Raw genomic sequence first — 14816 nt, forward strand, 5'->3', positions numbered from 1 at the left:
AGCCAATTTGGTCAAGGCTAACAGATAAACATCAGCTTTTACATTTGAGTCAATCACGGCGAGGAATTGTCTCTGTCTCTCCTCTTTTCCTGCAAATGATGAGCTTTACAGACATTCATGAGCCTTGAGTTGCGCTCGCACCATGAATTACTGATCTTGTAGCCTTCAATTTGTTTTGTAGAATGTACCGACATAGTTAAGCACTGTACATGGTTTGTAACAAATCTCGAGATTTATTAGCAATGTACATAAGTCAAAGTTTTTCACAAATTAAATTTCAAGTTCGTGGATAAACTCACTCTAACTCGTCAATTGAGATCCAAATATGGTCCCGTTTAAATTGCCATTTTTTTGAAATTCTTGTAGAAAGATGTACCGTAATGATTCGATATATATGAGATGAAAAGATAATTGAAAAATGTGTTCATTGAAAATGTCAAAATTTTTCCTCTGCGATTCAGATAAATAGCTATATATTTAATCTTCTCAGTATAAGTGTATAAAGGTTTCTTAGTTTAGGAAATCGACAATGATGAATGGGAAAAGCTTGCTTAAATAATTTCTAAATGTCCCATTACAATCCAAATAGGTCAGTGTTTGTAAACAATCTCTTATCATCCCAACAGAAAATAATTTAGGGTCTCACTCTCACATGTGGCAAAGTAGGGTATCCTTATATGTTTGTAGTATTGACATGGTTCAGAATCCTCTCATGTTAAAAAATGTATTAAGAGATTGTCTTTACTTACACGACTTTTTTTTTTTTTTTGAATAATCAAAACACTCACTCGTCCACGGCTTCTATACTTTTCACTCGTGCACGATTGAGCAAGCTCATGACAAAGATCAGCTTAGAATAGAATACCGAATCATCTTCACTTGAAATTCATTCACTATTTCTGTTCAAGCTTTCCCTGTTCTCTTCTTGCCATCTTAGATTCATTTGTTCTTCAAATATTTTGTTCATGACTGAATGCAAAGTCTTGGTTTTGTAGTTCAAGTTTTAGCTTAAAGGGAATTAGCTCCATACGTCACGTCAGTAAACTAGTCCTAAAAGTCCCAGTCTAAGCCAATACCTGTTTGGACTTCATTATGATGATGATGCTATTTCCTCACCATAGATTTTGGTTTGTAAGTTGATCCAAAATGACAATAATGCCTGATGTCAATTCTTTCACGAGAATTTGCTTTTACGTTGGTCCATAGTGTTGCTAAGGCATTGCGGCTGTCTCGTACGTACCATATAGTAATTTGTTGCATGTGACTTTAGGTTTTGTTTGAAAGCTAATTTGATGGTGGCTTCTAGCTTCTTCTGGAAAATTTTAACTGCTACAAAGCTGCGAATGCCTCGACCGCTAGGAATGTTCAATTGAGGTTCACATGATTGAGTTATCCAGGTTGAATTATTTGACTGCAATGCATGTGACTTTCAAAATCACTTTTAATGTGAATATGATGAACTTAACTATTGGATTTTGATCCAATATCAAGCAGAGCACCTTCAAACTTCTTCAAATCCCAGAAGTACAGTCCTTCTTTTCGTCAAAAAAATCCAGAGTGTGCAGTAGATTGTTGATGTTAAACCTAAAAAGGAAGAAGAAGAAGAAGAAGATGAAGAATATCATAGACTTGCATATGTTGAGCAGATTTATAATAGAGTACTATGTGAATTGTTCCTTAGAATCTAGAACTGATTAAACTTTGAAACCTATTTCTTTTTAAAAATTTAAACAACTACAGTATTTATGGACGATTTACAATATATGGATCGCTTTTTTCTGTTTTTTGGGGGTGGATGGGGGGTAAGATCTCCCCGCAGATCGGGTTACGAATCTGCCTCCTTTACTCGAATCGAGTTGATTTTTCTTGTAGTATTACTTTCTGCCTCGAATCCACGCGGGAATGTGACCAGCAATCCCTGCACGAATTCGGGTCGGATAAATTTTAGGTTTTTTTTTTCCTATTTTTGCATAATTTCTTAGGTTTTTGCTTGATTACTTAACTATTGATGATTAGGAATAAATGGCAAGTTAAATTAGCTATTTGTGCCATTAGATTAGATTAGTAGTTTTAAAAACATGGGATTAGTACTTTTGAAGAGTAGTTACCAATGCCCATCATCCCATAACAAATACTGCATGATTTGCGGTGGCAGGGAGATGGAGATTTGCTTTTGCTCGTCATGTGTTAGTTAAGTAGTTATTGCTCTATGGTCCTAGTCTATAAAGAGCGTTCATATGTATAATTTGAAAAGGATGTCCCATGATCATTTGGACCTAAAGAGCAAAAGAGATGGTCAAAAAATCAAGTTTGATGTTCAAACGTCTTGTTCTTGAATCTTTTATAAATAGTTTCTAGCACTTACAAGTTAATAAGGTTCTTGACACGAGAATAAATCCACTGTCCTGCTAGGTCATGAATTGGACTGCCGAGAAACTTATTGCCCTTGAGAGCAACACCCCCCCCCCCCCCCCCCCCCCAAAAAAAAAAAATTCTGGGGACCCAGAGGATCGGATTTACACATACCAGAACCTATATGTCAAATATGAATGGGAAGAGAAGGGGGGGCGGGGGGGGGGGGGTTCAATCCAAAGATGTATTTGGCAAAGTTTTTGGGAGGTGAAATCTCCCTAATAAAAATCTCCCTACTACTACTGTCAGGGTTTGTGATGTGCTTTAACGTCGTCATTATCAATTTTGGAAAGAAAAATCAGTATTTAACTATTTTCAAGAGACAAATTTAAGAAACTCAAAATTTTATGACCCAAGAAATGAAAATCAGGGAAAAAGCATCCATTGATGCCCTTATAGCCGTTGCTGAAATTTTTAGAATTTTGAGAAACCATCTTTTGTCCAATAATTACTCAAGAACAATTCAAATAGAGAAACTTTTGAACTTTGCGGTATTAATTTTTAGAAGTGCTAATTTGTTTCATGTAAACTATGAATATGAGTCCTCCTGATTTGGTTTAAAAAAAAAAGAAAAGAAAAGACAAGAAGAAAGAAAATGTCTCTGAGGCCAAGTTTAGTTTGTAGGGACATTACTCAAGTGATTGTAGAGTCCTGATTCGACTTTCAAATCTTCTTTTTTTTTTTTCATTTTCCTCTTGTAAGATTTGAAATCTTTCCTTAAACCAAAAAAATGTTCTTCTTCAAAATTCAAGAGTTTTCCACTTGACACACTGACATCTTAGTAGCAAAACTATTTGTCATAATAATAATAATTAGTACTTGATTTTCATACCCTTCTTTCTGATCAGTCTAGGAAGATAAACAGGAAGGTGAACTCGTCCACCCTGCGATCAATCAATTAGAATTCAGATGGACGAATCGAACCATTAGTTGAGGTTCAAAAAATCCCTTTTTTTTTTCTTCATCCCATCCAGAAGGGAAAGGGATAGAACATGCATGACTGATCCTACCATCAAAGATACACGTACCACATTGGCAACTCGAACAAATTTATAATCTATGTATCATTCAACTTGAACAACTACCTTGTTTAGTTTAAAGAGCATCGATGTCAAAAAGGGTAACGAAGCAGCAGAAAGGGATTGATTTACAAAAGAAAAGATTGCTTCAAGAACAAAATGGTGGCTGAGTGGTTTGGTGGAGGGCCCTAAATCTGTTAAAGCAACACCACAAATTGCACGCATGAGAACTTCGAAGTGGTTCCATAGGAGGCAGGCTTATAGGTTCTCCCATCCCGCTATCAAACTACCCCTTATTTTAAGTGGTCGGCTGGAAAAAAACTCTCCTGCCTCCACTCTCCACCACGCCACGGATTTTTATGTCGTCCACTCCATTGTGCCGGCTTGCGGGGTACTCTGTGCCCGATTCACCTCTGCTTTCTATATTCATTCAATCAAACTATTAAGTAGTGTTTGTTTGTAGGAAAAAGCGTGGAAAATTAAAGAAAATTAATTTATTTTTTCTTTCATGTATATTTGATTGGCAGGAATGTTGAAAATTTTCCTTGCATTTTACGTCCTGCAAATTTTACAAGATTTTAAAGAAAAATAGTTGGTTACTCACAAAACTACTGTTTATTGCCATTAATAATTATCTTAGTAACCAACCGTGTATGAGAAATTCATTTTCATTTTTCTTTACCTCACTTCTTTCACTTCACTTTCCCATATAACTTTACTTCTATTCAAACGAATTCTTAGTGTATAAATAATATGTTTTCAACAAAAATTATTTGACACTCTATAGAAGTTTATAAATTTGCTAGTTGGTTGTATTACTCACGCAGTGGTGGAGCCAAGTTATTATTCCTGTGGAGATACAACATAAGATGAAAATATTTTAGTTCTATTGCTAGAATTAGACACTAAGGGTGCGTTTGATGCAATTGAAATTTAAAAACTAAAATCTGAAATCTGAAATCTGAAATCTGAATCCATTAAGTTATTGAATTGTTAAATATTAAATCTAATACATTTGAGTGCATACCACATTCAGTGATAAGTGAATAGTTTATCACTTAATTTTGAGAACAAATTTTGTTTAGAAAATTTAGTATCACTTAATTAATTCAGATGTTTAATTTTTTGTTATTAAATGGTCTGAATATGTTAAGATCCGAATCTATTAAATTTGAGTATTGAATTGTATTATCAAATAGGGTCTAAGATCCACATGCCAAGTAATAGCAAGTATATCTATATGTGTTAATTACAAAATTATACAAGATGATATAAGACTTTTATTGATATATTACAAGTCATGAAAGCACTAACTTATACGTTTCTTCTGCTTAAAAGAAATTTTTTGAAACATCTACTGCTTAAAAGTATATATATATTTTTCCTTAGTGGGGGGCACATAGACAAATTTTTTGGGTCAAAACAAAAATTTTTATGAAATTTCTATGCTTAGAATTAAAGCTTTTCTTTGCCCCTATAAAATCTACGTGCGCCCATTGGTTTACATGTAGGTCTGCCGCTAGACTGATGTGTTAACATAAATCATTAGATTTCTGATTATTTTGCGTTTTCATCTTTAACATGGAGAAAATGACAATATTATGTGCTTAAAGCACGCCACAATCTAATGTCCAACTGAAGCAAAACATGAACTGGCATTTGACTTATGCAGCTCTTGGATTATCAAGTTCGTCTTAAAGAGCAAGAGCTAGAGTTTTGAGACCTCACGAACTCTAAATGCTATTTTCTTCCATTCTCTATATCGTTAGTCTTTCAGTAGAGGGTTCAATGTATACAAATATACGTATTTCAACATATAAATTAGTATTTTTTTTATTCTGACAATATATATTTTAGCAAGTTTAAAAGTACGAATAATAATCTTAATTTGAATATAAAACTCAAATTTTGCAAAAAAAAATATGTATGCATTGTCAGTATAAAAAAAAAAAAAGTTAAACATTAACATATTGTAAGTTTTTTTTTTTTTTTTTTTTTGGTTGTGAATGCCGGGGTTACTTTTGTCAAAAAACAAATGCGGAGGTTACAAAATCAGCACTCCCGGGCACACACAAACTGCGTGTAGCCGCAGTCAAAAAAGCCATGACAGGCAGATAAAAGCACAACTGCCGGCCCAATATGCTATCCCCACTCCAACTGCGTCTCGATCTCGTATTGCAATCACTTTTGGTGCACGCGCACTTTCCGTTATCTTTTCCATTGTATAACTACCCATGGTCAAGAAGACATCAATTCTGATTGTAAGTTCCCAAACATGCCCTTGTTATCAAACAATGTTACAACAACATAAAATTTCCGTGGGGAACTGAAATTGAAGATATTCTACAATTGACTACATGATTATACGTTATTTATTTGATGCATAGACTTGGTCCATTTGAAATTTGAATTCTGAAATCTGAAAGATTAGGTGTTGAAAGTATTAAGTTGTTGAATTGATTAAATTATATCTGTTTGATAAGTAACTAAATTATAATGCTGAATTGAAATGTTACATAAATATTATGTTGTTATCTTTAAAAAATTACCTTTATTTGTGTATTTACAGAGAAAGAAAAGTGTGTATGTGTGTGAGAGAGAAATAAAAAATAATAAAGCAATTTGGAGGTGGTGTTTAAGTGTGCATATTTACGTGTGATAGTGTATATTTCTATATGTATGTGTGTGTGTGAATAAAAAGAGAAAAAATATGTATTTTGTGTGAGAGAATGTATAAGAATGTAGTATATGTATGATAGTTATGGTATGTATTGTCAATTCAGAAAATTTAGTAAAAATAATTCAAAAAGTTTTGAATGAATTAATTTTTCAACATTATGTAAAGTTATCAAATAAGCCCACGTTAAAATTTCATTTTGCTATGGTCTCTCCTTCTTGCTTTCACGGTCAAGATTGCCAAAACATAATATTTGGTATACAAACTTGCTTAGAAATCAAATAAAATTGTAGGAACAAGGATGGTGTGATTAGAGTTTCTTTTATGTGTAAATTCTAGCTAGTCTATAAAAAGAAAGAAAACATCCTTAACTATAAATACAAATCAGAAAAACTATCACTACCAATAAAACCCTTCACAAATATTTTTTTTTTTTTTTTTGATATTGTCCTTCACAAAGAACTCATGTAGAATTAGCTTCAAATGAATTAAGCCATGGAATGGTTCTAATAAATCAAATCATACCTGGACATGGGTTTCAGAGCAATTCCAATCGAATTTATGGTTTGGCTTTGTTATATCTCATCCCCTTCGAGGATCAGTCTAATCATAGATGAGGTTATTGATTAACTAATGTCCTTGGTGCAAGCAACAAAGTATTGATGTGAGCGATGGGATTTACAGCTTGCAAAGATGCTGCTAATGGAAAAGGAGAGCGAACTAAAAGTTTCTTTTGACGAGGAAGAATTTAGTACGGCTGTTTTGTAAATTGAATACAACAAATAAGGTAAAATAGGACAAAAAGGTGATCAACTCGACAACAATTCTTCCTACCGTACTACAAATAAATAAGGTAAAATAAGACAAAAAGGTGATCAACTCAACAACTAAGGTAAAATATGCAGGTGTTTTTATTTTTATCTTACTTGTAACTCTTCTTTATGTCACTAAAATGAAAATGCTAAAGCAATGCGATATTTCAGTACAAGAAACGAAAGAGGGTTTCTGTTTATGGATTGTATTACACTTATTCTCTTCTTCCATTGATAGCCTTTACCCTATCTTTTTAGTGGATCCTAGTTATTTATTTGTATTGACATTGGATCTTAATACATAGGCCAAAAATCCCAGAAGTTCCAATATTAACTTTACTCCAATTTGAAACTACATAGCAAAAAAAAAAAATTTTTTTTCACTAAATATGTCCAAAATTTGATTTTCAAAATCAGAGAAAGTGCTATGTTTAGAGATCTTCAAGATAATACCTCACACAACAATTACGTAGAGATGATACGTGAACTAATCTAGTGTACATGCAGCCACGGATTTAAGGGGGGGCTGGTGGGGGCTTAAGCCCCCCCCAAGCCGCCGGAAAACCCCCTACATCTAGTCTACCTTCCAAGCAATGCTGCTCTGCCAATTGCACTGATGGCACGGGAGTACGAGGTTTTCACGGTTGTTCCTGTCAAGGAAACATCAAATGGTTCTCGATTCGCTCCTATAGGCCTCATCAGGATGTTCAATTCAGGTGGAGCGGTCAAAGAAGTGGGTTATGGAAAGAACATATGCGTCAAAGCACGGGGATGTGGTACTTTTGGAGCCTATTCATCAGTCAGACCCAAAAGAATCACAGTTGACACAGAGGAAGTCCAGTTTCATTTTGAAGAAGCCTCTGGATTGGTAACCCTCGATCTCCCAGTCCCAGTCCCAGTCCCAGAGAGAGCGCTGTACCTCTGGACCATCAACATTAAACTCTAAACAATTAGTTACAGCATTGAAGGCCGCCGGGCCCCATTAATTTAGAATGGAGCCCCAGGCCAGCTTTGCTCTCTGTAAACCTCCTTCAAAAATCAGCGGATGGTTTTGGATTGGATAGGCTCTATATGTTGCGCAAACCCGTCAGAAGAATCTTTTGCTGCACACTCCTAGATTTTTAACCATTTCGCCTTATGAACGAGACAAAAAAGATATCCTTCTCTGTTACGATCTTCTAACGCAAAAACTTATGTCACGGGGCACGACCCGGATCTTAGCAGAAGCAGCAGGAATCAATTTGGGCATGATGGGACTTAGCTTCGTAGCAACTTTTGACTTTGCTTCTTGTAGCTTTTCCATTGGGTTTGTGCAATATACATATTATTATTGATCCACCAGCTTCACTTGCAGGCCCAAATATTTTCTAGTTGAATTCTTGGACTTGATGGTAACGTGCTAAAAATAAAATCTGAAGGAACAAATGAACAAGCAATTGTTTGTGGCGACGGTTGAATGAGTAGTACTTTTCTTGATCCATTGTAATACAACACGCAAGTTGAATGACTGTCTGGTTGTATACATCGAGAAGGATATTTTTGCAACAATTGAAAATGAACAAATATTGCAGCGTTTTCAACGGATGAAGACTCGCAGAATGCAATTGCCTCCTCTTCGTTATTCGAGTGCAACAACTACCAATACTTCAAGTGTTAATCAATAACAAATTTTTGGGTATGTATAATTATATGTTTTTATTATTTTTATAATTATTGATTCTAAATTTTACTTATTAAATATATTTATTTCGTCACAAAAAAATTTTTTTAATACACTTCAGCCCCCCCAAAAATAAATTTCTGGCTCCGTCCCTGTGTACATGAGACATGAAAAAATAGTTTTGACTAATAGCTGTCTTTGTTGCAGCTGTAAACTCAAGAAACATCAACAAATGTCATGTTCCACATTGAGTTCTACACTCAAGAGACATCTCTTGTCCAATGTTGTGGCATGCAACAATTTTGTGTTCATGAGAAAATACAATTCCAAAAGGACACTACTGATACTTGGTGAAATTTTTTCTGTAAAAGAAAGATGCTTTTAAATTCCGGATGTCTATACCAAGAAAATTCCACCAGAATTACTATCAATTCAGCGTTACTCTTTTGCTTTGGACATTGTAACAAACAAATAGAAAACATACAGAAATTGCCCATGAGAATGTGGTTAGTGAAGAAGCTGCCACAAAGACTCTTCTATTGTTTACTTATATCCAAGGGCTTACTTCCGAACCTTAGGCTTATTTGGATGTTTCCAAGATGAAATAAAAACAACTATAATAGGCCAAATTCTGTTATTATCTGCTATTTTTAATAAAAGAAACAAGAATTGCTGGCCATGCCGATATTTCTAATGAAGCAGTGTATCCCAATTCTTTAGCACTTTTTAACTTTCTATATTAATTAGCTGTGGTTAATCAACCACTCATCAACACCGAAAGTGTCAGGTTCAAGCAATATTGATAGTCATCAATTAAGTACTGCAATTGGTACGTACGCGTCCGTAGCTAATGGGATTAGTTTAAACTTTATGCACTCTAGTTATAGAAAATTGTATTGTGCTCCCCCACCAACTTCAACCTCCCACTCCCCTCAAATGAAAACTAACAAGAAAGCTAATTTGATAAAGAAAAATATACAATATTGAACTCAAATGAATGCATTTAGGGTCTGTTTGGTTGGAAGTAAAATGTTTTTCTTGGGAAAATATTTTCCGTGGAAGTAATTTTCCATGAAAATCATTTCCCTTTCATCATTTTCAGGTGTTTGGTTAGCTTATTGAAAATATTTTCTTACTTCATTTTTCTGGTGTTTGTTTAACTTTTGAAATATTTCCACTTTTATCTCTATCTTTACTTTCTACACATTATAACTACATACTTCTTCCCATGCAAAATAAGAAAATTTATCTCATTGTTTAACTTTAAAAAATCTTGGAGAAATGTATATATGAATAAAAAATATCTCCTTAAGCAATAAACAAATTGCTGGCCATTTAGTGTCAAATATCAATCACATGCAATGCTTATTGTGACATATATCTTGCACTCTCACTGCTGAAAATTTCTCTAGAAAAGAATGTCCCTATTATACATAATTAATTACTAGCATAAGATGAGTAGGATGAGGTTTTTTTTTTTTATTTTGAATATACTAGGGGGAGGGTTGGGTTGGGTTGGGTGGTACGGGGGAGGGAGTGTAAGGAAGAGGTCTTGGGTTCGAGTCCTACTGTTTACACTAAAAAAAAAACATACTACAAGATGTTTTCAATAAGTTTGGAACATACTACAGGCGGGATGCATGCATTTCAGAAAACAACTTCAGTAAGTTTGGAAGGGAAGTTGTTTTCCATAAGATGAGTGAAAATATTTTACATAGGAAAATATTTTCAGTAACTTTTGTGCAACCAAACACGAGAAATTAGGAAAATATTTTTCTGGAAAACATTTTCACCCGAAACAAACAGACCCTTAACTGCAGTTATTTTCGACGATTTCTTTTTTGTTTTATCAAAGATAAATTGAGTCAAGATTTCACTTAAAATTACATTCACCTCATACTTTTTTGTATCATAGATAGCCTCCTACTTTGCCGAGATTGATTCCAACGCTTATCATGTAGCTTTGCAAGAAAAATTTGAATCATGGATACAGGACCCTTTATACGTAAGACCTATTGTTGAAGAGTTACTTCAAGATAAAGTATGATCATCATCAATATCTAATATGTAACCACTACTTGTGTTGAAAAAATTCAAAATTTCAATCTCTTAAACGTGCTAAGAGGATTTTTTTTTTTTTTTTTTTTTTACCAATCCATGATTAGAACAATTTGTTTTCGACAACAATCATCTGAATTTGACTCCCATGCATCAAGTCTCTTTGAGTCCCTCAATGGATAAATTGTTGTCTGTATATAATGCACATTATAATGTCTAACCACAGATAGACTAGCTTGCAGCAAATGTTCTGCCAAAAAGAAACTCATCATGCATTTTGGATCATTAAGGTGCTGCCAATGATATGTTGGGTAGACAACAAAAATATTGAGAGAACTAAAAAGGATTCATTGAAGTAAATTGTGTGTGAATTGCATTCAAAACTAGAAGATCGCTTAAACCATAAAATTAAAGCCTCTGCCAGCACCTTTATATTTGGCATTAACTGTCCCTAAAACCTCCAAATTAATTTATATTCATTGAAAAATATTGCAGAAATCTTTCAACTTGAGATATTCTCCTTTTTTTTCTCCACTTGTAATTTTTAGCCCAACCAAATGGTACCACTAGTTGTACAAATTCACAATCATGAGTTAAGGCACATGCTGTCCTTACAAGGTCAAACTTGTTAACAAAACTGAAAGATTTGAATCTTTAACCCTTTAAAGGTCCACACCACAAACAGTAGCATAATCATACACACATGTGCAACAAGGAAAACTTGAACTACTATAGCTTTTTTCCATTCTTCTTCTTTGTTAATCCATTTTCTCTTTTCTCCTCTAATTAAGGACTCCGTCCTAACCCTTAAAATAATACACCCTTCACATCAAGAAATAAACTATGCATAAAAATCAAATTACATGCCAAACGAAAATGGAGGGCATTATAGTCATTTTGCGCTCAAACAGAGTTTATATAAACTCCTTACAACTCTTCAAGAAACTCACTCTCCAACATTTGCGGTTTGCCACCAATATTTCCTAACCTCATACTACTATATTCCATAACAATTCAAGAAAACAAACAACGATGGATACTCATCAACGTCCTCTCTTCCTCATCACCACCTTCCTCCTCCTCCTCCTTCACCACCCCACCTCCACCCATTCCCTCATTGACCCCACCACCTACTCCACCCCGTCCGCCGCTCCCACCACCACCTCGGCTCCCACTCCCCCTGCCACCACCACCACTTACCCCACCAATAAAGACACCGAATTCATCCGTTCAAGCTGTGCATCCACCCGGTACCCCGACGAATGCTACAACTCCCTCTCGGGCTACGCCAGCGCTGTACAACAAAACCCTGCTCGGCTAGCGCGTGTAGCCATAGCCGTGAGCCTCTCCGGAGCCAGACTGGAAGCCACTTACTTCTCGAACTTATCGAAAGAAGCAGACTACGGGGCCGACCATCGAGTCTCAGCCGCTATTCACGACTGCTTCTCCACCTTCGGCGACGCTGTGGACCAGCTTCGCGGCTCGCTCAACCAGATGCGCCACCTCGTCCCGGCTGGCTCCAGCGAGACGTTTAGGTTTCAGATGAGTAACGTTCAGACGTGGATGAGTGCTGCCTTGACGAATGAGGACACGTGTACGGATGGATTTGATGGGGTTTCTGATGGGCCCACGAAGAAGGACGTCTTTGATCGCGTTCATAGAGCTGAGGCTGTTACCAGCAACGCGCTGGCTTTGGTCAATAGTTATGCTAATACAGTTGCAGCAGATTCGAACTTCCCGTGAGAATTTACTCTAGTGGAGTAAGAAAAAAAAATTATGTGAAAGGACTGACTTTTTATTTATAGGTTTTTTATATGCAGAAAATTAGGGGTGAGTGAATTATTCTTGGTTTGTGAGCTGATTAAAAAGTGAGTTAGCTGTATATTATTTGCATGTAAGTGTAGTAATGCTATAGTATGAGTTTGTGGGATTTTGTTGTTATCTTATAAAGGTAATAAAAGTGTTGGTCATAGAAATTTGACTTGAGAAGACACAAGAAATTAAAGGGGCAAAAGGGAAAGAATAATTTGGATTGTAGTTTTTTAACAAAAAAATTTATATTTTTTATAAGCATATTTTTCAATCATTTTTTCAATTCACGTATATCAAATCGTTTTAATATATTTTTTTTATAAAAATTTCAAAAAGTAGAAACCAAAATGGGAAAACAGAAAGCATTTGACGAGCTAGAGTACATTTTTACTTGACGAGGTAGAGTCAAAAATTGTATCAATATTTTTTGTCTATGGCCAATGCTCTACTGCGTCTCTGTATTGCTCCACAAAACCCTGTAAAGGAAATATAATGATTACAACTAACTTGATGGACTAACTACCAGTTTGAAATAGAGAGAATTTGTCCACCTGTGCGTTCATATTGTGTGGACAGTAAATAGTCGAAAGGGGAGGGACCCCCAGGCCTGTTAGTACTCGTAGTACCTTTTCAAGTTCAAGTTCAACCATATGTTTTTCAAACGGGTACGTTTGGATTGGTGTTTTTGAGCCTGTTTTTGAAAAACTGTTTTTCACATTCTAAATGCTACAGTAAATGTGTATTTCAAAAACAACTTCAAAAACACCAATCCAAACAATATATCAAAAACAACTCCAAATATATTTCAATTATGCATATTTAATTTGTATATTTTAATAAGTATATTTCAATTTGTATATTTTAATTATGTATTTTATATGTATATATCAATTATATTTTAATATATTTTAATTATATATTTTAATATGTATATTTCAATTATGTATTTTAATATGTATATTCAATTATGTATATTATATATATATTATATTAATATAAATATATTTATTTCAATTATGTATAATATTATATATATTATGTCAATTGAAATAAATATTATATATTTATATAAATACATTTATTTATATATAAATTTATAAATATATTTATGCAATTTTGTTTTATAATATATATTAATATGTATATTTCAATTATGTATATTATATATAAATTAAATTAATATTAATGTATATTATATATATTATACATTTCTAATATTATATATTTACATATACATATCATAAATATTTTATTTTATTTAAAATATATTTTTATATATTTATAATATATTTACATAAATATTATATGTTATATAAATTATATATAATATAATATATAATATATTATACATTTATATAAATGTACATTTATACATAATATATAAATATTTATGTATATTTATAATATACATTTATATTATATATTATATATAATATAATACATTTATAATACATTTATATATTTATATTAATATACATAATATTAATTTTACATTTATACATAATATTAATACATGTATACATTTATATTAATTATATTAATACATTTCAACATAATATTAAAACATATTTATAATATATTAATTTATACATTTATATAATATTCATTTATAATTTATACATTTTTAATAACATACACTTATACATTTAAATATACATTTATATTATGTGTTATATATAATATAATACATTTATACATTTATATTAATATACATAATATTAATTTTACATTTATACATAATATTAATGCATATATACATTTATATTAATTATATAAATACATTTCTACATAATATTAATATATATTTATAATATATTAATTTATACATTTATAATAATATACACTTATAATTTATAATATATTTATAATATTCATTTATAATAATATACACTTATACATTTATAAATATATTTATATTATGTATTATATAGAATATAATACATTTATATATTTTTATATGAATATATAAATATATTTATTTATAAATGTATTATAAATGCATAAATGTATATTTATATAAAAATTATAAATTATAATTTATACATTTATATAATATTCATTTATAATTTATACATTTATAATAATATACATTTATACATTTGTAAATATAAATGTATTATAAATGCATAAATGTATATTTATATAAAAATATAAAAATTATAATATTCTAAAAATACTCAAAAATATGTTTCAAAAATACCTCTAAAAATAATCCAAAAAAATCTACAGTAAAAGTTTTTCATATAGTTTTTGAAAAACAACCCCAAAAACAACTAATCCAAACGGACTTGTTTTTCAGATTCGAAATGCTACAGTGGTGTTTTTGAAAAACAACCCAAAAAACAGCTAATCCAAACAGATAATGA

At 32.4% G+C, this 14816-nt stretch overlaps 1 protein-coding gene across 1 annotated transcript; it reads left to right on the plus strand.

The window, feature by feature from the left end:
* The first annotated feature begins 11578 nt into the window (after nucleotides 1-11578).
* Nucleotides 11579-12614, plus strand: LOC113718682 (pectinesterase inhibitor 7). Its single transcript, XM_027243570.2, has one exon. It carries the CDS (start codon nucleotides 11671-11673, stop codon nucleotides 12379-12381), a length of 711 nt encoding a protein of 236 aa, XP_027099371.1. The 5' UTR covers nucleotides 11579-11670; the 3' UTR covers nucleotides 12382-12614.
* The last annotated feature ends 2202 nt before the right edge of the window (nucleotides 12615-14816 follow it).

This window comes from Coffea arabica, chromosome 11e (assembly GCF_036785885.1).
Source record: "Coffea arabica cultivar ET-39 chromosome 11e, Coffea Arabica ET-39 HiFi, whole genome shotgun sequence".
Lineage (NCBI taxonomy): Eukaryota > Viridiplantae > Streptophyta > Magnoliopsida > Gentianales > Rubiaceae > Coffea > Coffea arabica.